At 36.4% G+C, this 24077-nt stretch overlaps 1 protein-coding gene across 1 annotated transcript in view; it reads right to left on the reverse strand.

Annotated features, from left to right (window-relative positions):
• The window catches only part of Slc39a10 (solute carrier family 39 member 10), a 58717-nt gene that overhangs the window by 11378 nt on the left and 23262 nt on the right, over positions 1-24077 (reverse strand). Inside the window, exons 3-8 of the mRNA XM_008835603.3 lie at positions 21842-22049; positions 11613-11782; positions 10177-10365; positions 4133-4253; positions 2498-2866; positions 1195-1275 (exon numbers count right to left, since the gene is read on the reverse strand). Of these exons, the coding sequence (XP_008833825.1) occupies positions 1195-1275; positions 2498-2866; positions 4133-4253; positions 10177-10365; positions 11613-11782; positions 21842-22049 (1138 nt within the window). The remainder of the gene's footprint in view (positions 1-1194; positions 1276-2497; positions 2867-4132; positions 4254-10176; positions 10366-11612; positions 11783-21841; positions 22050-24077) is intronic.

Raw genomic sequence — 24077 nt, forward strand, 5'->3', positions numbered from 1 at the left:
GCTAGGTGTGCTGGTGCATGCCTGTAATCCCAACACATGGGAGGTGGAGGTGAGATCGCCACAAGCTTCACACTAGCCTGCTCTACGTAGCAAGTTCTAGGCTACCCAGGGCTATACAGAAAAACAAAACAAAACCCCCCAAACCTCTGTTTTTAGAATACAGAGCAACAATTATATAATAAACATAACATAATGATTATACATAATAGGAGAGGGAATTGTAGGTGAATAAAAAACAAGAAAACCCACACAAAACAAAAAATTTTTGTATGTTGAGATTATAGCAGTGTCTATCAATAGGTAAAAAACATTAAACATTGAAAAAAAGGTTTTAAATTATTTTGAAGGCATTAGGCTGTACTTTATTAAAATTATGTAAGAAATCAGATAAAAAATTTTTGAATATTTGGATTAGGTAATTAACCCCCCCCTAAGAAATCATTCAAACCTCTAACTTTATAGATGAAATAAGAAAGGATTAGAAATTAACAATTGTGGGGCTGGAGAGATGGCTCTGTGGTTAAGAGCACACTGGCTGCTCCTACAGAGGACCCAGGTTCGATTCCCAGAACCCACCTGGCAGCTAACAACTGTAACTCCAGTTCTAGGGAATCTGCTGCCCTCTTCTGACCTCCACAACACTGCACAACAAAGGTGCACCTACTTACATACAAGCAATACACTCATACACATAAAATAAAAAAAGTAACAACCGTTCCAATATCTCAGAGCTTGTTAGTGACAGTTGAGACTGCATCCCAGTCTCCTTACTTTTTTGGATGACAATGTGATTTCGCCATCATTTGTAAAGGTGCTTATTTACAACTTTCATTTATGTAGTCATGAGCTTTACTTTGATTCTTTAAAAAATGTAATTTATAAAACATATGAAATCAAAAAGGGTTAATAGCATCATCTGCTATCAGAGAAATGATACTTCCTTTAAGTTATGTTCAATGAACAGGTCATCACATATGAGCCTTCATAACAGCATTAATTGTTACTGATGCAAAAAGCACATCCACTTTAAGAAGCAGGTGTTCTTCATCTCTTACACTAGGATATCCCTTACCATTAGTGACTCTACACTTGCCAGCATTTTTTCTGTTCTAACAGCTCTGTAATTTAGATGTATTTTGCAACTGAAGAAGGTTTAGGTTGTTGAGAGCTGATAGGATGATTAAGGTTCATTACCTAATTCATGTGGCAGCTCATGGCAGAAGACCGCTATGGAAGTGCTGATTCCTCCTGTCAGCCCCGCACTGAAAGCAGCTCCTGGAGAGAATTTAAAGGACAACAGTAAGTGATGCTCAGTGACCTCCTGCCTTTTACTGAGATGTTTCTTCTATCTAAATTAATTCCATAATGTATGTGACTCATCCATCTTTCACACTGTGGCTTTGAAACATATATTGGTACGTAAGATCTGGTTCCACTAACATAATCCTTTATCTTTAATATTAACAGCTGCTATATTTATCTCTAATATTAACAGCTGCTGTGATTATAAATTATGGTTTATTTCTTTTTTTTGAAGAAACCAAAGCCTATTTCGTTTTTTTTTTGTTGTTGTTTTTTGTTTTTTTTTAATAGACAGGGTCTGCCATAGCCCCAGCAGGCCTGGAATTCACTATGTAGACCAGGTTGGCCTTGATCTAACAGAGATCCACCTGCCTCTGCCTCCTGAGTGCTGGGGTTAAAGGCATGTATCACCACATCTGGCATTCAAAGCCTATTTCTGAATGATTAATAAAATTTAGATCCCAAAGGAAATGATGTATTGGTACATTAATGTTCTAAACTGGTAATGAGATTCTAGGATATGTGAATTTGGTAGAACGGATTTTTAATGTTGTAAAACTTTACTTTTTCAAAGATGTGAAAAATTTATCAAATTCAAGAATGAAATTTAACTGATCTCTTCTAGGGGTGTGTTGATGTATTTTAAATACAATGTAGCAGTTTCATCAAGATGACTGTGTTTTAATGAGTAATCAAGTTATTTAGGGAATTTTCTACATAGGGCTGGAGAGATGGTTCAGGGGTTAAGAGCACATAGTGTTTTTCCAGAAGACCCAAGTTCAATTTCCAGCACCCACATCAAAGGGCTCACAATACTCTGTAACTTAAGCTCCAGGGGCTCTAATGCCTGCTTCTGTCCTCTGCAGTAACCCTCCCCAAACACATACAAATAAATAGTAAAAAAGAAATGGTGTATATATAAATATATATATATATATATATGTAACTATATATACTTATAGACATTTTAGCCTCAGAAAAACAAAAACTATAAATTTTACCTTTAGACTTCCAAATATACCACGTCATTTGGAAAAAAACAAATGACAGCAGCAGTGTATACAGGACATTTTTTAAAGTTCTACATAAATTTTAATCTTATGATTTATAGTTCACAGGATTAGCAGAGATACAGTAAAAAAAGGAATAGATCCTTAAAGAACAACACACTATAAGCCCGTTTCAAGTCTCTTACCTATGGCTAGCCCATCACTGAAGTTGTGGATGCCATCCCCCATGATAACCATCCAGGCGATATTCGCTATTCCTGTTTCTTTCAGATCTGACCCAGAGTGGCAGGGGCCGTGTGAATGATGAGAATGTTTATGGTGCCACTGGTGGTTGTGTTTCCTCAGCACAGTCTTATTTTCGTCATGGTGGTTGTGAGCAGTAATATGGAGGTCATGGTCATGAATGGCGTGTAGTCCGTCACTGTGAGAATGGTCCATAATCTTCTCCTCTTCCACACTCAGGTAATTTTTAGGAGGGGATTCCTGTTGACCTTCTAAATCTGTCAATTCAGTTTCATTAAGTCGATCTTCAGAAACAACAGAGTCATCAGTTCCTACATAAGAAAAAGGGAGTATTTACTATATCAAGTAAATAAATGTATGCATATTTGCTAATTCAAACCCAGACAGAACATAGTACAATAAACGCTTTAAAAATTTTTTGGTTTATTTTTATATTTTATATGTATGAGTGTTTTGCCTGCATGTGTATAAATGTACTGACATCATGCAATGCCCACAGAAGCCAGAAAAAGGTGTTGGATTCCCAGGAACTGAAATTATGAACAGCTGTTAGCCACACTGTGAGCTGGAACTGAACCTGGGTCCTCTCCAAGAGCAGCCTGTCACTGCTCTTAACTTCTGAGCCATCTCTGCAACCTGATAAGCACTTCTTAAGTGAATGTATTTTTAAAGTTTTAAGTGAATACATGTCCCTAAAATTTTTTTAGGCATCATTCCATTAGAACAATATTTTCTAAAATCTATCAACTAAAAGTTAAAATAACTTTCCCAAGTCAGACAGTTAACTGATTGCCAAGCTCTCTCCACTGCTCCACCAATCTGAACAGCGGTTACTCGGATCTTTGTCTTACAAGTGACAACATCTGATAAGCTTCTAAAAAGAAATTGTTTTCCAGGACTATTTCTTTTATGACAAAGATCTGGATACTTCCTAACTATATTCTGGGTCAGAGCTCCACAGTTAAGAGAAGGCTGACCTCTTCAGAAAAATCAATGACACACTATGGGGAAAAGAGAAGTTCGAATATAAACTGAGAACAATTAGGTTAAATAAACACGTTTACTTTTCTCTGAAAATTGTTTTAGCTACACAATAAGACCATGTCTCATAAAGAGAAAAAAGAAAACAAAGTCTTTCTAGGTAGCCCAGATTAGAGTTTTATGGGCTTTTTGAAATAGGAAGTAGCTTGTTATTTTATTGCTTCTATTTCTTGTTAAGTGGTCTAGACTGACTTTGAACTAGGGATCTTCCTGCCTCAGCCTCCCTGGTGCTGGGATTACAGCTGTGTGCCACCATGCCTGACCCCTTTTCTAAAATTCATGTATTTCTAAAGTAGGAAGTTCAGAGTTTTACTTGCTCCTCACATATCTGGTCTTATTTGCATAAATAGCAGTGACATTACCTAAAATAAACCAATGAATAAAATCACAAGATACACTCACATTTAAGGAAGAATACATTAGAAACTAGTATTAGGGAAATCACAAATATGAGAAATTTCAAACAACACAGGTGCTATTAGAAAACACTATTTCAATTTTTGTATAGCTAGTTTCTCATTAAAGCTGTTGGTTACCGGCAAGAGGCTTGAGCTGAAGCCAGTCAGCATCCGGTGTGTTGTTTAACTTATGATCTGAAAGCTTTCTTCCAATAGTTGATTCTTCTGTGCTCTGCTTCATAAACCATTTCTGTTTTCCCTAAGGGGAAAAGAAAAACTGATATCAGTATAAAATCTGCAGTCATAATTAGCAATAATATCTCCTTATTAACACCTACTGGGGACAACTGGTGCTAACTTTATACATAATTATTTGAAAGTTTTTATTATTACATTTTATTTTGTGTGTATTTGCATGTGTGTGGGTGTGTGCATGCTACGATATATGATCAGAGGACAACCGAAGGGCAGTCTCTCCTTCCACCCTGTGGGTTTAGGGGATCGAACTGAGACTGTGGGGGCTTAGCAGCAAGTGTCTTTGTCTACTGACCTTTCTGGCCGGCCCTCTTCATTTACTTTAAGAATAAAGTCCACAATACTAAATTATCTTATATAACCCAACTGTAATGTGTGAAATAAATGTAATACCTCGACGACAGTAAAAAGCAGCAGAAAGTTTCCAAATTTAAAGCTTATTTCTTTGAATTTTGTTCCTTATTAAGTAGAAGTTCCTATTTCCCCAGGTATGACACAAAAGAAAGTCAAACCTGTTAGAATTCACTTACTTCTGAGACTTGCAAGGAGTTTATTAATATCGAATGTAATAAAACTCATTTCTAAAATGGAAGTAAGACTCTTATGAGGATTAAATAAGGTGATGTGTGAGAACTGACCAATCACAATCAGTGATTCTTAACAGCCTAGCAAGAAAGACAAGTGTTCTTCCTTACGACTTTGTAATCAGACACTGACCATAATTTAATCCTCCACTGCTTAAAGTACCAATCACTGTAGTTCATAGATCAGGTCTCTCATTACTTACCAGTCTGAGTAACTGCTTCTATCACTATAACTACCACTAACAACTCTTCCAACTACAATTTCTGCTCTCCTCTATGTTAATTTAAGGAAGCAAATATACTACAAGAAGCTGAAAATGAATTCAGTCCTCTATGAATAAATTTATGATCTTTCGCATGTAGAATCTTAAAAATGTTGGTGCTTACTGCCTGATACAGGCACTTGCTTGGTGGTTCTGCTTGTGGGCAATAAACTTAGAGTCAGATGTTGAAGTCTTCTAAGGGCTGTGTGAGTAAGCTTGCAAAGCTACTTGGAAGTGAAGCAGTCTCCAAAGAGAGCCATTACCCGTTTCCTTCTGCCCTCTGCTGCACCTGTTGGGACATGGTTCTTCCCCAGGACCCTGAATTTTGGCTGGCCTTTTGACTCATTTTGGCCACTAGAATGCAGAATATTGTAATATTATAATATGTATTGTTTTAGTGGCAGGCTTTTTTCTTTTTTTCTTGTTCTTTGGTGTGGCATAAATATAGGCACTCAGGTACTACTTCTAGGGTGATTTCTTTTTTGAACTGACTACACAGACCAGACTGGCCTTGAGCTCACAGAGATCTGCCTGCCTCTACCTGCTGAGTGCTGGGATTAAAGGTGTGTACCACCATGCCCAGCTGATTTCTTTTTGGGACACAGAAGTGAGACAGCTCATTACTACAGTAGATCTATGTTTAGATTTATAGGTGCCTTCGCCCTGCTCTCCACAGTAACTGTAGTAGTTTACCTTCTCACCAGCACAGCAAGAGGTCCTTCCTATTCCATAGCTTTACCAGAAGATTATATTGATTACAGTTATACTAACTGGGTGAGATAACGCATTAGAGGGTTTCTTCCTTCTCAGTGGTGCTGGGGCTTGAACCCAGGGCCCCACAAAGGCCAGGCACACCCTCTACAATGAGCTTTATCCTTAGTCCCTGAATCATCTTGATTTGTATTTCTCTAAAGGCAAATGAAGTTGCTCATTTTTCCCCCATGTATTTCTTGGCAATGTGTATTTAAGTATTATTATTTGCCTATTTTAGCATTAAAAACTATTCATTAATAATTTACAAAATTAAAACTGGGATGCCATATTATGTTTTGATATATGCACACACTGCATGTTTAAGGCAGGTAAGCACTTTTACCTTCTCAAACATGAATCTTCTCTTTGCAGTAATTTGTAAGAACCTTTCCTCTAGCTTCTCGTTCCTAACTGTAACTCGGTATTCCCGGATCAACATTTCTTCATCCCTGACCCCTACTCTCCCTGGCCTCTGGTAAACACCATTCTACTCTCAACTTGTAGATCAAGTTTCTTAAGATTCCACGAATGAAAGACCCTGTGGTGCTTCTTGTTCTGTGTTGAGCTTGTTTCACTTAACACAGCAGTCGCTGGTTCTAACCATGTTGTTGCTCAAGTAGCAGTATTCATTTTTTTTAATGCATGAATAGTGTTCCATGCGCATATATACTATAATATCTTTTTCCATTCATCAGCTGGTGGATGTTTATTTCCATTTCCTGGATATTATGAATAGTGCCATGCCAAACACAGGACTGCAGATGCTTCCCTGACATGCTAACTTCATTTTCATATTTTGGATATATGGCCCCGGTACTAGTGAGATTGCAGGATCATATGGTAGATTTATTATTATTTTATGTGTATGAATGTATTGCCTGCATGTATGTAAGTACACCTGTGCCATGCACAGGTCATGGTGGTCAGAAGAGGCATTGGACCCCCTGTAACTGGAGTTATGGACCATTGTTAGCCCCCATGTGGGTGCTGGGAATAAACCAGGATCCTCTGCAAGAGCAGCCAGTGCTCTTGACTGCTAAGCCATGTCTCCAGACCCCTATTTTAAATTTCTGAGGAATCTCCAGATAGCTTTCATAATGACTGTACTACTTTATGTTCCTTCCTGTGGTGTGCAAGAATTCCCTTCCTTTTCTCCACATCCTCCTTAGTACTTGTTTTCTTTAGTTTATTTGATAAGTAGATATGACTGGAGAGATTTCTCATTGTGGCTTGTTTGCCTTTACAAAGCTGGGGATCATTCTCAGGGGATCACATGCTAGGTAAGTGCTTTATTTTTAAGCTACGTTTTGGGACCTCTCACTGTAGTTTTGGCTTATATTTCTCCGATGGTGAGTGATGATGATCATGTTTTGTACACATTTACCTATTTTTAAATTGGATTATTTCAGTGTTAAGGTTTTTCTGAACTCCTTATTTTGAACATGAGTCCTCCGTCAGATGACAGTTTGCAGTATTTTCTCCTATTCTGTAGGTTGTCTCTGCTTGGTGGATAAGTTTCCTCTGCTAGGCAGGAGGCTTTTACAGTCACTGTAACCTCATTTGTCAGTTTTTACTTTTGTTTCCTGTGTTCTGGGGGTCATTTTTTGAAATCACAGTTTATACCAACAGCTTGAAAGGTTTACCCCATTTTCCTTCAATAGTTTCATACTTTCTAGTCCAACAGTTAGGTTTTGGATTTCTGTGTAAGGTGCAAAGAAGAGGATCAAGTTTCAACCTTTGCTCAACAGTATTCATTTTGGGGCAGCACTTACTGCTGGGTTTGGTTACCATGGCTCTGTAGCATATCTTGAAATCAGGAACTTTGAAGCTTCAAGGCTCCTAACTTTGTTCCTTGTGTCCAAGACTGCTTTGGTTTCTGCAGTCTTTTCTGTTCCCATATAAATTTCAGGAAATCTTTTCCAGTTCTGTGAAGAATGTCACTGCTAACTTGATGTCTTGATGGGGATCGTACATTACAAGAATATTAATTCTTCCAGTGCGTGAGTGCATGATCATGGTGGTCTTCAACCTGGTAATGATTGTAATAGGAATTCTTTCATGATTGGTTTCTTAACAGGTCATGCAGGTTTTTTGTCCACTGATTTTGTAGCCTGCAGCTTTACTAAATTCATTTATCAGTTCTGCTTGTCTTTCATAAGACTTTTTTGTTGTTTTCTGTGTACAGAATTATATCTTCTGCAAAAGGGGATAATTGGACTTTATCCTATGTTTTGTCTAACTACTGAAGTAAGACTTACACACTACTTTGTTTATACTAGGGAACACTTTTCAGTATTTCCCCACTTAGCACCACGTTGGCTGCGTGCTTATTTTTTATGTGAGCTACGATCCTTTTGTACTCAATTTGTTTAGGAGTATTTTTAATCATGAAAGGATATTATTTTTTATCAAAATGCATTTCTTGCATCTTTTGAGATGCTCATGTCATTTTTAAGCGACAGACTCTTAAATACCTGCATTTATTCCATCTAATCAATAATTTATTTCCCCATCTAAATACTTCTTATTACCTTTTGGTCTTTCTGAGACAGGGTCTCCCTATAGTGCTAGCTGGCTTGGAACTTGCTATGTAGACCAGGGGCTGGTTTTGATCTCACAGATACCTGCCTGGAGTGCTGCAATTAAAGGCATGCACCACTGTGCCTGGCTGTTCTCCATTCTTCACACTATGACCCTGGTTCAAGCCCCTATCACTTGCTTTCTAAATGATTCTGTAGCAGTCTCCTTAAACCACCGTGGCCTTGGCACCCCTCTCACTGTTATCTTATTGTCCACTCATCTGCTGGAACTGCTTACTGGACCTTGCATATAACACTTCAAACACAAAGTGTAATTAATTAGATCTATTTCGTTTGTCACTTATCTTTTTCATTCCTTTCACCATTCGACAGATAATATTTACTGGATTCTCATCTTAATCACTTCTTCTTTACAGACAATCTACCAAATATGATGATGTCCTAGTTAAAAGGTGGTAACTTACAGGAGCTGAAACATGTTATAAAAATACAGACAAGAAATTAAATTCATCTCCTGTTAGAAGGTACCTGGAAATCAGAAGAGTGAGCTACAGTGTAGCAGCTATAAGCTAGAATCTCTCCACTGAATCCCAATTCGGAATTCTGTTCAAAGTCATATTTTGATTCAAAGGGATATGTGTATGTGTGTGTGTGTTTGTGTGTGTATGTACCATAAAACTAAGAAATTATGAGTACTCAGTTACAAAAGGAAAAAAAATATTTTTGAAGTTAGCCAGACATAAGAATTTTGTAATTCTCCTTTTGTAGAAAGTTTCACTTAAATACAATATATTGGGGAAAACTATGTGTTACTATCTCAAATGTCACTGACACATATGTATCAGATATAATATCTCCATTGTGAACAGGGTAGGGGTGAATCATACCAAATGGCTGTAGTTTTAAACTTCTTTTCTTGGAGAAATTTTCATACATTTGACATCAAACACAGATACCTAGCTGTGCAACAATCAGGGTTGTTACAAAGTATCGATTCCATCATGTCCCGCCACTATCTCCAAAACAAGTCCTATTGCTCTAACTTCTTCCTTCTGGTGTTTATTATGACTAGCAAAGTATTTCTGGTAAAGATGCTGTGTGAAAATTTTCCATTGGAAGATATTACAGGGAAAGTTACCTCAAACTGAAAGATTTACCTAAGAGTGATGAAGCTTGCTCCCATTTACACATTTTTAAAAATTTTTATTTAGGTATGTATTTTTATTTTATGTATATGTGTGTTTTGCCTACATGCATGTAACTGCATCATGTACATGCAATACCCACAGAGAGGGTGTTGGATCCCCAGGAACTGGAGTTAAGGTCAGTTGTTAGCTGCCGTGTAGGTGCTGGGAACTGAACCCAGGTCCTCTACAAGAGCTCCCAGTGCTCTTAACCACTGAGCCATCTCTCCATTCTTAAACTGTCAATAGTTTCCCATTCTACTTAAATCATTAGGTATGGGGCTGGAGGGAAAGCACAGGCTAAGGCTAACAACCAAAACGGTGTATCATTAGGTATGATGAAACAAACTGACACTTGACTATAAATGCCAAAGTAAATGTAACAACAAAAAGTGACAATGATCAAAGTTAGATTTTCCTCTGTAAATTAGCTATCAAAAGACAAGGTGTGATGGGGTTTGATCTCAAGAATCAGGAAAGAAAAAGTTATGAGATTTTATATATCCAACACAGCAATGTAACAATTAAGAAAAATTACAAGTCCAGAAATAGATGATTTTTATTTAGAGCTGTAGTTCATAAAATGAACTGGAAACTACTTACTCTTTGTTGTTTGTAGTGCTTAAACATTCTAATGCAGTGTTCAATGATAAACAGTAAGTAAATGCCTCCTAGTGCGACAAGTCCTTTCAACACAGCATCATATTCCTCCAAAAACTTCTTAGATTCATGTCCATGTGAGTGGCCATGCCCGTGCGCATGCTGATGACTGTGGTCATGTCCACCCTGAGACTTTTCATAAGAATAAGAAAATAATTGAAATATTTCAAATTTTGATTACATTCTCTTACATAGAAAGAATACCTTTTACATTTTATATAATTTTTAAAACTTTTTAATGCTACACAAAATTATATATTTATTGGGTTCCTTAAATATTTCCTTTCTTATTTTTAAAAATATTTTATTATTTTTATTTTATGTGTATGAGTGTATTGCCTGCATGAATGTAAGTACACTTTGTCATGCAATGCCTGCAGAGGTCAGAAGACAGCATCAGATCCTCTGGAAATGGAGTTATGGATGGTTATTAGTTGCCATGTGGGTGCTGGGAATTGAACCCGAGTCCTCTGCAAGGGCAGCCAGTGCTCTTCAGCTATCTCAGCCAGTGCTGAGCCATCTCTCCAGCCCCGAAGGTTCCTTGAATATTTCAGTGCATGCATATACTGTGCAATGTTCAAGACAGTAACCCAACTTATATATTCCTCAAACATCAATCATTTCTTTGTGGTGAAAAAAGCAACTGAAATCCTTTCTTCTAGCTTAAAAAAAAAACATAGAGCACTTTAACCTTATCTACAGACAAGCCTAGTACTGCAATTGCATAGCAGAACTTCTTTTACTTAACTGTAATTGGTAACCACTGACCAACCTTTCCCATCCTGCTTACCCTTTTAGCTTCCCCGTCTCAAGTTTTATGAGATAACTGTTTTAGAGTTCATATGTGATATCTGAATATTTCTTAATTTTCAAAGTGCTTCACTGATACTAGCTCACTTAAAAGTTGTCTTCCATTTAATTTGCTTATTATCTGGAAATGACTACATTTCATGATAACAAATGTCTCAGGTAATACAAACATTATAGTAAAAGAATAAAGCCAGAAGAAATAACGGGGAACACTGTTAAGTGAAAGTAAAACAAATCACCACAGCATTCAACAGCAGGTTACCACTATACCTCCGTGGCTATATGCACAGCAATTATGACATACCTTAGACATTTCTTCTAAAGGTTTCTTAATATGCTACACAGGTAAGATGATATGTTACTTCTTGATTTTATTTGAAAACCTAATGATTGAGCTGACTTAAAAAGTATTGCAATTAAAATGGTGAAAATAGAAAAAAAACAAGCTTTAACTAACATGCAAATAAAAATTTACAAAATATATGCTAGCACTGCTGCAGTTGAATACTGAAGAACCTTTCAACTTAAATGCTTCTATACTTTATTGTAAAATTATAAAACTTTCTTACATGGGGCAGTAGATGAAGAAGGGCATCACCACTCATTGTCCCCACAGCCAGAGCAACAAGGAATGTGAGAAGGAATTTGAAGCATCCTTGGTTAATGATAGGGACCAAAATCACACCTAGCAAGGAAAGCAGGCTAATGACGGTGATAGAGATGATCCCACAAATCCATGCTGCAGGGAAAAACAGTCAACATTAGTATAACCTCACAAAAGGAAAAGTACTGAAGAAGAATGAATGTAAGAAGAGCAAACCACGGAGGACAGATCATATACCCAGACTATGCACGCTCGCTCAGAAGCTTGTCACTGTTGTGATTAAAAACAGAACAAAAAATAATATATAACCAATGTGCACATTTAAACATAGAATTAAGAAACTCAGATCAAGTTATAAATAGTGCCTTCAATGGTCTACATTAGAAATAGTGACAAAATGACTAAGATTCAGCCAATACCCAAACTGTAGAAAATTTTTTTTTCATGGTCTAAAAACAGCATAAACAGTAAAACCATCTATTGAACAACATAATTATATCACTCTCCTGTGAGTATCAAATGAAGCCAAGTATTTATCTACTGTATTAAAATCTTTGTAAATTTTTTTCACATACCACTATTTATTAGAAAAATGGCATTTGATAATGATGCAGGATCATGAGATTATTAAGACAGAAGGCCTGGAATAGAATGATGGGGGACACTGAAAACTTTTGCACACTTTCTAGCTACATATTTTCGTGTACTTTGTACTTAGCTAATTAAGAAGTTTACATTAAATCTACTCATTTAAGCAAGGCTGATTCAGTCTCTAGCACCATTATATATAACATTTATCACACACACACACGTATATATTCCAGCTTTTAATAGGCTAACATTTTTTAAAATATGGTATTTTTTACTTTTTTTGAAATTTTGTGTATTTCATACAAAACATCTCAATCAATCTTAATCATTTTTGTACCCCCTTCCCCACTGTTGCAGTCATATAGCCCCCCCCCACCAAAATTCATACATTCTGACATTTGTCTTAAGGCTTATTATGTCAAGTTAGTGTCCCCAGACATTCCTCAGTTCAAGTTCATCTACTGAGGTCTAGTCAGCCTATCTAGAGTTCCTTGCTTTAGGAAGATCAGAACTTCCTTACCCAGCAATCAGCTGCTAATATTTCTTCAGCTAAGATTGGGGTCTATTGTCCATTTCCCCAGTTCTATGCTGGGTTTTTATCTGCTTGAGTTTGCATGAGACTTATGTATGCTGACACTATTGCCACAGATGCATTTGAGCAGGGTCCCAGGAGCTTGTAGGACTCCATTTCTATGTGGTCATGCACCTCTTCCCTGATTCTTACAATCTTTCTGCCCCCTCTTCCACAATGCTCACTGAGCCCTGGGTAGGTGAAGTTTAATATAGGAATCCTGTCCAAGGACCAGCATTCTGCAGACTCTTAATTTGTATGCTTTGGCCATTTGTGACCTTTTGTGTTTCTGGCCCTTTGTTGCATGAAGGAGCTCCATTAATGAGAATTGAGAGATTCATTAGTGTCCTCTTTACCCCTGTTCTGTTCTGTGAGCCTTAGGTGTAGAGGTTACATTATAGACGTGCCACTTAGGCTTGGGCAATTCATACAGAATCAGCTCCAAATGATGGTCTAGTCACATAAAGCTGTTAAAAAAACAGTCTTACTAACTGTAGCTTTATTTTTATAAGTAAGGAATATGGGTTCAGTGTGCTGGCACACTCCTGTTATCTCAGCTACTCAGGAGGCTGAGGTAAGACTGCAAGCTCAAATTTAGGTGCAGCAATTTAGCAAGAGACTGTCAAAATAAAATTGAAAAGAGCTGGGGGTAACTCAGTGGGGCAGCACTGGCTTAGCCCACAAGGCCCCAGAATCAATGCTCAATACTGCAAACGCAGGTACACACAATTCAGTTATTTCACCCTCATTTTTTCTTTCTTCCAAATCTAGTTCCAAATTCCTTTCCCTCTAATTTGGCTTTCTGTACAATTTGCTACTTTAAAATATTTTACTATATGTTTATAGCTTGTTTAGGATACAAGAGAAATAATATTTATATGATAACTTGTAAGGAAGGGGAATCTTGTGCACATTTCTTTACACAGGGTATTCATTCATGTCAGAAGTAACTGTTGGTACTTTGAGGGCTGGATATTATTATTATAATTTCTATTGACAGCCTAAACTAAAAAAAAAAGATATCTGACATTGGTATAAGGCTTAGGATCCCAAGGCTAGACAGGTCACAGGGCATAGGGGTAAACCTAATACTAGTTTTCTATTAAACAGTTATCATATTAAACTGACTTTTAATGACTTAATATTATACCTGTAGATTAACACATCTCTTAGCTCTCACCAGAGAAGCTTCCTTATGTAGCAGATGGTGATTAACAAAGAAACCCACAACTAGTCAATGTGCAGAGAACAAGAGGCTGCAGAGTGCTTATCCCTGAATAAGACACCTATATCAGACTTCTGCCTCCCAAGGCTAAAAGATCAGAAGAGGGGGTGGAAAGATTGTAAAGCCAGAGGTGGTGGATGACCACAAGGAATCAGAGTTTTACAGATATCTGGTCAGGTACGCATATGAACTCACAGCAATGGTGACCACATGCACAAGTGCCATGCCAGCTCAAAGCAGAGAAAATTCTACCATAGACACAGGAACCCCACCTAAGGAGACTGTGGCAACTGATGGCTGCTGGGATGGGGCAGAGAGAGTCTCCTCTAAGCAGGCAATTCTTGGCAGGTTAACAAGCCTCAAGTTGATGGACACACACTGAAAGACATTCGGAGACACAGACAGGGGAGGGGATCTAAATACCATCAAATTATATTGTATGAAAATCACAAAAAGTCCAATTTTAAAAAAAAGAACCTAAAAATAAATAAATATTATGGGTATTTAAAAATGTATCTGTAGAAAATTTCACTGGGGTGGTGATTTGTAAAAGATTTTCATCTGAAATACTATTTTCTTAATCAAATCTAATAAGATATAAGTCTGCTGAAAGGTTTTACTAAGTTATAAGAGCACAAAGTGGGAAAAATGCATTTCTTCACCAGCGTAACTTAAAATGTCAAAACCAAGGAGAGGTAATATATTACGCTCACACATGCAATCATAAGTGTTCATCAGCATGACTTTTTATCCAATGTACACTATAGTCACAGTATCCCATGACAGCCACTGGGTAAAGTAGAAATGATAGTCAATACTCATTAGCTAAATTAGCTAATGTAATTACTATAGTAAGTCATCTAACACTAATGGAAGCTTTCTGGTCTATTCTCTCTCTTAATGGATAGCTATCAAATCAATAGGGGAAACTAAGGAGACAAAAGGAGATCCAGACATACAACAAACAACACAGAGAGGGTCGTGAAGCCCCTGTGCTTAGAATCAGTCTCAGTCCTTGCGATAATTCTGAGGCAAGGGAGGAACAGGAACTCAATTCCTTCCTGAGAATCCTGGGTCAGGGAAACATGAGAGAGGTGATATGGTTAGTGGGACAAACAATTAAAGGGAGACTCCTGGCTGATATTAATATTACAGGACACTATTAATGAAAAAACCTATTTCAGGAAGAAAAAAATAGAAGTTTAAAGGCTCTCTTAATGATAACATTACTGTGCTTCTGTTCACTGTCAATAACAAGAAAATCTGTGAAAGAGACTGTGTTAAAGGGTCAAAGAAGTGGCCTCAGGTGCAAATTTTGGAACTTAGAAGTTTTGAAGTTAAAGAGAACATTTACCTTTACAAAGTTTCTATTTGTTCAATTAGAATAATATATATTTGCTATGTAAGATATTTTAAAGGCTATCTTCAGAAGATCCTTAATTGACTTTAAAACATATTAACTGTAAAACTAAAAATAATCCTTTATCTTTCAATATTTTTTCATAAACAAAACACAGGAGGCACAACAATGAGCAGTTATAATACAGTTTAACCCCTTCATGTAAGCCTTACCTTGACTGGCAGATATGGCAATAATAAAAATAATTTTGAAGATGCCTATTAGTCTATCCCTTTCCAAGGGCAATTGATTTGAACTCCTCATACACTAGTACCTATCTGAACTAGCAATGCCTTAGCTCATGTCATACTGCATGGCTAGAAAGAACTTTAATAATCGACAGTAGCATTTCTCACACTGTGCTTAGTAGTTCCATGAAAGGGGATATTTCAAAAGGAAGGGAGAGGAAATTTAAGCAAGCTTTAGTAACACTAGATTAGGCAGGTTCCTTCAGTGCCTCATAATTTAATGAGCATTGTGAAATGTCTTCATGGAGAACACAATATGCAGGATTTCCCCAACTTACTTGCTCGATAACATGATTGTGTAAGTCAGTAAGTCCATATCTGAAGAACACAATTTGAAAAAACAACAACAAACAATTGAACAGAAATTGTCCTAGGGAGGAAAAATTATGGCAGATCTACTTTAAAACAGCCATCTTAAAGATGCAAACACAACAAAACAAACAGACAAACCCCTAAAGATTTTATGTGAGACAGGCATGAAAACAGTATGCCTTTACTGTTTTGTTGAGGATTTTTACACACATGTTTATAAGGGATACTGGTCTAATTTGCTTGTGGTGTCCTGAGCTTTGATACCAGGTAATAACGCATAGAATTTAGTCAAATACAGAGACAGACAATGTAAAGGTAGCTTTCTAGGTGCTATAGATTGGGATAAAGAGAGAGCTAGTTAATGGGTATAAAGTTTCAGTTTTGCAAGAGGAAAAGAATTAGGAAATAGTAGTTGCAACTGTATTACACTGGGAATATACTTAATACCACTGAACAGTACAGTTAATAATAGTTAAGAGCAAATTGTTGTTTTAGTGTTAACACTAAAAATGTAAGGAAAAGAACTTATCACTTTATTGAATTTAACCTTTAAAAACTAAGGCGAAACATATATAAAATAAAATCAGTTACTTTAACAAAGTCAAAACACAATATAGGAGCTGGGAACTGGGGACTTGCCTCAGATGATCAAGACCCAGGGGCACAGGCCACACTCAGACAGGATGGAAATAGTCATGTACCTAAATCCAGAATCCGCTAACCTTAAACCACTGCTCCAATCAGAAAATGATAGTACTTTCAGAGACTTCTTGGCCAAGGGTTTTCTACGTCACTTGTGTATTTATTTTATAAAAGAGGCTTCACAGAAAAGAACAGTGAAAATTAGGTATAATTATGCAGGCAAGTAGGAAGAATACTAACTACTTAAATGAGAGTCTTTCAAAATCTGGACTGATTATGATAAAGGTAGAGACAACAACGTACGTGACTACCTAAAATTATCAGAATGTATTTATACTTACTCCAAGGCCACCTAAACACAGACACAAGCAGTTAATTATTTCCTATTTAACACTAATTTTCACTCACTCCTGCTGGTCCTAAGCAACAAGGAAACAAGTTGGAAAGCCTCCTGATACCGTCTACAGATGACAGTGGTTGCGTTAGTGGAGACAGCCCCAACTCTTCCGCACATATTTCTGTAATACTCTCATTCTCAATTATTTACTTTTAATTTTCTAAAAAATCATTTCAGCTCTCTAGCACTACAAATGTGAGCGTCCATTCTTCTAGCAACTTCTTAATTTCCTTCAAGGAAGGTAGCAATCTTTGGATCCAGAAGTATGAAGCTGTTTTGGATTTACTGTATTCAGAAACCTCCCCAGGCTGCTTATTTATTTTTAGCTCACATAAGCTCCTAATTTCCTAAATGCAGGGAGAAAAAAGCAATGCAGATAATTTTTTTTTAAATTTCTAATCAAAGTGTTGTGTTTTTCCAATCACAAAATTATTTGGTATAAAACAAAGCAAAAATACAGAAAGCTGTCTTTTAAAAAACTAATACCAAACTAGCAATATACAAACTATTAAATACAACTAGCGAATGTTTTCTTTATTTGTACTCAAGATACCGTATGCAATAAAAAGAGCTAAATGTCTAAAACAAGCTTCACTTGTTCTGCAAATTAGGTCACTTAAAACGTTAAAGGTCTTCAAGCTTAGTTATTCACCAACTCTCTTTCTCATTACCAAGAGAAAATGCATTCTTTTAAAAAGAAGCGCTCATCTGTGGAAACTTTCTAATTAACTTGGTGCAAAGCATGTGCAGGATGGCAGTTTTCTACACTGTTTCAGCATTTTAATTGGCAGAAAATGCTTAGCAGCCTATTCACAACCCCCCTTGGTAATTAAGCTAGGGTCAACTCTATGACTAAATGAGCCAATCTCGTGAAACAAACGATTTCTTCCATGCACGGTATACAAAGTATTTGGTTTACAGAGTCTTTGAACAAAGTTAATGAGGTAGTAGCTGAGTCACTATGGGAGATTTATATAAAACAAGTTAACCTTTCTTAATGATGCAGCAGTCATTAAAAATAATTACTAGCAGGGCATTCGCTCTAACAATTATTAACATCTATCAGGACATAATTAATTCAAGCTGTATTTCTGACAATGCTAATAACCACCTGCAAACAACTAATCAATATTCACTATTAGTAACATATTTGCTTTCAAAACAAGTACAGTTTCCTCTAAGGCTTTTGGATTGAATAAGCTGTAATCTTCAGTACTACTAGTTACACGCCTGACAACAGCTTCATTACAATATATGGATTATTGTAATAATACAACATAGACAACTCCAATTAAATGTCCTAATCCACAACTGACATGAGGACAAAAACTGAAATATTTTAGATTCTTCAAAATAAAAGTCCTATTGGTTTTAACTTTATTGAGACAATCTTGTTAGTTTCCATTTTCCCCTATACAGAAAAACATACTTTGGGGGGAGGGGTCTTTTTTAAATTAACCTTAATCTCTGCTTCCCTTTTTTTAGGTACTGAAAAGAACTGTGACTCTCAGTTACAAAGAAAAATATTCATGAAGTCAAGAAAGAGGACATATCTTTTTCAAGATGTGCATTCAAATCCAGCTTGTAGACTCACTTTGTCTTTACTCTTCCTACTGAATGAACCCAGCTTGAAGATCTTTTTTCTTCTTTTTTCCTTTTTTGAGTCAGGAAGTTGCAGCTGTGGCTCTGGCTGGCCTGAATTTGCTTCGTAGATATTGTGCTCAGAGATCTGTCTGCCTCTGCCTCCCAATGCTGGGATCACAGGCCTACACCACCACGCCTGGGTTTGAAGACCGTTCTTGGGGTTATTTTTCCATTGCTAATCTACAGGTAGATCCATAGTTACGCCAATACTCTCTACCACCTTCCTTTCCTTCCCATGTCTGCAAATCCGTCAAAATATTACTAAATATAACTGTATCTAACTCTCCTCATTTTGATGTCATTCACATTCTTATAAAGGGTTCTTAAGAACCCGTTCAGTAAGAAGCAGGAATCATAAAATTAGAGAACAGAGATTCATACATAGCACTGGATGGGGAAACTACAGTTTGTACTGCAACACTTTCAACCTGGCAGCTATGTGAATCTGAACAAGCTCCTTTTCTAACCCTTCTTGCCTCATCAAATAGAAGCACAAGAAAGTTCCAATCCTGTGGATTAAGTCAATGAGCTGGGAACAGTAGCACATACCTGTGGTCTCAGCTACCCAGGAGGCTGAGGCTGGAGGACTGCTTGGGTGCAAGTTCAAGGCCAGCCTGGGCAACATAAAGGACCTCACCTTAATTCAAAAATGACTGACTAAATGAATGAATGAAATGTTCTTGTATAAATGTTCAGTTTAGCACAGTGATATGTCCTAACATGTATAGCCTATTAGAGTTAATTCATTTAAAGTTATTTTCCTCTTAAAAAAATTAACCAGTAACAGAAATACAGGTACCTAAGGAAACTTACCTTGTTAAGAGAGCATTTCCTTTTATTTATAGTTCTTCAAGCTGTAAGAACTATCTGTATCCCAAATAAAATTCTTATATATAGAAATCAGGTATACCTAAATATATCTACTTTATTGCTAAGTGATAAAATTTTTTAAAGTTCTGTCCTTTCAAACCTTGACCACACCAAAATTCAGTTTTTAGTCTATATTCATATATATCATTATAGAAACTTTAATTATACCATCTGGGGTCAGCATATCTTAGGCATCTCAATCTGTACTGTGTTCACTATTCTAAACTCACAGCAAGTCCATTGTGGTTTTGTACACGACGAAGTAGTTCAGAGGCATTCCAGTTGTTAGAACATTTTACTAGGTTAACTGGTATATTTAATGAGCTTCAAAGATATATTTTCAATATTTTTCTGGTATATAACTGAAAGCTCACAGTCTAATATTAAACAATGTATTCATTCAATCAACATGAATGCTTATTTTCCATGCCAAGTTCCTTTTAGTAGATACAGAGATGAGAGCTCTAGTCGCTACCTTTAAGCAACTGAAGCCTAACAAAACCCCAATAATCTAAGTATTAATATTCCCTTAAACCTCTACCATCAGTGAGACATACAGATGCATGTCAACAAGGGAATGTCATTAAGCTGCAGATGATTAGTAAGTTGACACAGAGGGTTAAATGCCTAAGCTGACTCTGTGAAGAAGTCCAGAAGTCAGGCAGAGAACAAGAGAAAAACACAGCCGAACCAGTGCTTTGCTAAACTTATAAACCGAGAAGAGTAATGCATGGGATAAAAATGCAAAGGTAGAAATGAAGGAGAAGTATGAAAAACCTACGGAGCAAGTAGAGGACTTTAACCTTGAGACAATACAGCATGATACAGTTCTGCATGAGAAAAAAGAAAATGTCCTGGAGATATCATAGAAAGTATTAAATACTGTAAAGACATATGTCAATAGTCACAGAGGCTATACCAGATTCAGCTAAATTTAGAGTGATGACACAGGAATTAGCTACCCACAGCTTTAATGAGACAAACCTTAATGTTTGCGGGCTGTGTCACTTACTAGGCTTGGGGATTGTGCGCAAGTTACTTAACTTCTCTACACCTTGGATTTCCTATATCTAAAAAGAAAAAGAAATCACACACACAAAAGTTTAAAAACAAAGAATCACAGAATTATTCTTTTAGGATTACAGCTGAAATTCAGTGAAAAAAAGCACATAAAACATTAAGCACATAAATTCCAAAATAGTTAAATTTTACAGGTTGAATCTTAACTAGTTCTGAGATGTTGGGAATGCTAAATGGGAAGAATAATATTAAGGCCACTGGTTAAGACTGCTGTGAGGAGTAAATGGACTGAATTAGAATAGAGTCTGCAATATGTGTCCATAGTTAATAAAATTAAGTGTGAGCCATTACTATTTAAAAAAAAAAATCCTTCTGTGCCAGAGGATCTCATTCACATTTTAGAATGAGAAATCTAGTTTAAATGCTAAAATGTCTTGCAATGGGGTAAGAAGACAGGCAGGAAGGTAATGGAACTATCTCAACCGCCCCCCGCAAACCCCAAGATGAACATTAAACTAAGGTTGTGGTAAGAGTGGATGAAGGTAGAAGATGAAGATATCTCAGTCAGACTCCTGATTATACAAAAGGAAAAAAAAGGGAAAGAAAAGAGGAAAAAAAAATTCCAGATTCTATCAAAAGAATGATCTATAATGGATTTAGGATCCTATGGGGTTATAAATTTTCATGCATTTTGGAGTTTTGAGATATTAAGAGGGAAGTACTAAGAATAGCACAGTGGAGCTACCCAGCCAACTGAATAGTATGGAGACAGGAAGAAAAAACAAAACCAACACCAGCCTAGGAGAAGTCTGGAAGTGGTTTTGGTTTCCTACTAGCTGAAACTGTAGGAGTGACCAGGGTGAAGCTCATGTGGACCTGAGACATTTCTGTAGTTAACCCTCATGAGTTCCTGTTCCACCTCTTTAAAATTTTAACAGCATTTGCTTTGCATGAAGACCTAACCCTGATGAAGATTAAGTAACTGTACTCCAAATAACTTTTTACATTATTTACATTTGCTCCTCAAAAAATTCCCTTTCAATCTAGTTCCCTTTGCCCATAACAAAGCATTCCTTTTTAAGACCAGAAGAGTTTTTAAAAAATGTATTATGTCTCTTTTCTTCCCCCAGTATTTTTATGTACATAATCTAAACCTGAATAAAACATTAAAACCTGACATTAAATGAAGACAATTTGGTATTCCCTTTAAATTCAACTACAGTTAAAAGAGTACAAGTACTATTTTAAGGAAGAAAATTTCAATCTCTTTCTTACCTGATGCCCCTATATTTGCCTTATCTTCAGGAATCAGAGTTTTATCTTTATTTAAATCTTCAACTAAAAGTTTGTCAAAATGCTCAATACAAAGTCTGCTGTCGATCTGATACAGTAAGGCAGGGCAAAGGTACGTGAACAGATCAGGTGAGATGGGAGAATTGGCACCAAGACCATAGTGTTTTAACAACTGAGTGACGTTCAAACACTGCAAAGAAATGAATAACACAAATTGAGTAAAAACATGTTTTTTAAGAAGATTATGCATTAAATTGTTGTATAATAAAAAATATTGCAAATATCACTTACAAATAATTATAATACACAGATATCTAAAATCATTCTTTCCATAGGAGTTGAGAGTTGTAAGAATTTATGATAGGAACACATTCAGCTAGAGTACTTGATTCTCTAGCAACTGTACTCATGAGTGATAACACAACCACATCCCCAAGATTTCTACAGGATCAGAAGAGGAGGCTTTTCCCTACCAAACTACAGTCATCCAAATCTATAACATAGTTTTTGTTGCTGAAAGCATTCCAAAAAACATATTACCTCAGGGGCTAGGGCACATGTAGTTCAACAGTAGATCATCTGTTTGTGCAACGCCCTGAGATCGATTTCCAGCACAGCAAAAATAACAATAATCCATTAAAAAAGAAGATGAAAAAGGCAGGGGCCAAGGATGTAACCCACTAGTAGAGTATGTGCCCCACATGCAAAGTCTTGGGTTCAATTCCCAGGGTGGGAAAAAAAAAAAAAAAAAAAAAGGCAGCCACTGGTATTTTAAAAACAAAGCAGACAGCAAATACAGTAGTTTGGATCTATCATAAAGTAAAGATCCATGTCTACAGTTAAGACACAGGAATTGGATATTGCCTTTTCTCATGTATCTAACCCTTTAACCCTCTGGTGGCACACTTAACTGACACTGCCTCACTCCCTGATTCTATCCCCATCTCCAAACACCCAACTAAACCTACTCCTCAGATCTCAATAATTATGAGGTCCTATCCTATATAATGCACGAAGCTTTCTTTAAAATCTTAAGAAGCTGCAGAACGTATTAGACTTGTGAGGACAAAAATGTCAAGACTGAAAATGCAGACCTCAGGTCAATACAAAGAGTAAACTGAGTACTAAGATCAAGTCACCATTTAGAAAGGGCTCTAAAATCTCATAGGTAACAATAAATGTACACTTAAAATCTCACTCAGACTTTAATGCATTATTTTAAAAATCAGTGTTTGTAACTGCTGATGAGCTAGCCTGGGAAGAAATGTCATGTTATTCACTTAAATGTAACGGCAGTGACAGAAACAATAGAGTTGATTTTCACATTTGATAGTGCTGTCTACTATGCATCTAAATAAATTCAAAAAGCTTTTCTAAATCTTAGTAAGAGTGCTAAAAATCAGAACAAACAAGAATATTGGTATATGTATAACAAAAAAATAAATAAATGTAGTTTAAAAAAAAATTGAGGAGACAATCAAATGCAAAAGTCTCCAAAAGTATGAAAATGTAGGAAGAGAAAAACATTCCGCCTCTGCTGGAGTTTCCCAACACTACATAGCTTTGCATTCACTTGTATCTGTTAGGGTCTGAGAAGAGACCAGCATCACAAGTACACAGGTCTTATCATAAAGCTATAGAGAAAATAAGTCCAACACACGTATAAACTCTGAAGCTCAAACAATGACTGGAACCAGTTAGCTGTTATTTCAATAAATTAATAATTATGCAAAATAAGCTGTTTGAGCTACACCCCTAAAAGGACAGGTTAAACGACAGTAAAAATGTTGTACTTTTCAAATATTTAGTATTAATAGTGAAAACTGTTACTGGGCAGTCAAAATTCCTAAACAGCATGACAAAAATGAAGAATTAAAAAGAATATATTTTTGATGGGTATGGTGGCACACACCTTTAATCCCAGCACTTGGGGGGGAGATGAAGGAGCTCTGTAAGAGAGGCCAGCCTGGTCATAGTGAGTTCCAGGCCAGCTAGGATTACAGGAAGACCCTGTCTCAAAAACAATTTTTTTTTTTTAAATTCAAAGAGTATTTAAATCTTTAAATTTGAGGAACCCAAATGTGAGAATAAAAGAAATGAAACCCTGATTAAATAATAATAAATACTGATTTAACTCCTTCATCTCTATCAGAACTGCTATATTCCACGAGTATACATACATACATATATATATATATATATATATGTGTGTAACACA

Source organism: Nannospalax galili, unplaced genomic scaffold (assembly GCF_000622305.1).
Source record: "Nannospalax galili isolate Female #2095 unplaced genomic scaffold, S.galili_v1.0 scaffold115, whole genome shotgun sequence".
Classification (NCBI taxonomy): Eukaryota; Metazoa; Chordata; class Mammalia; order Rodentia; family Spalacidae; genus Nannospalax; species Nannospalax galili.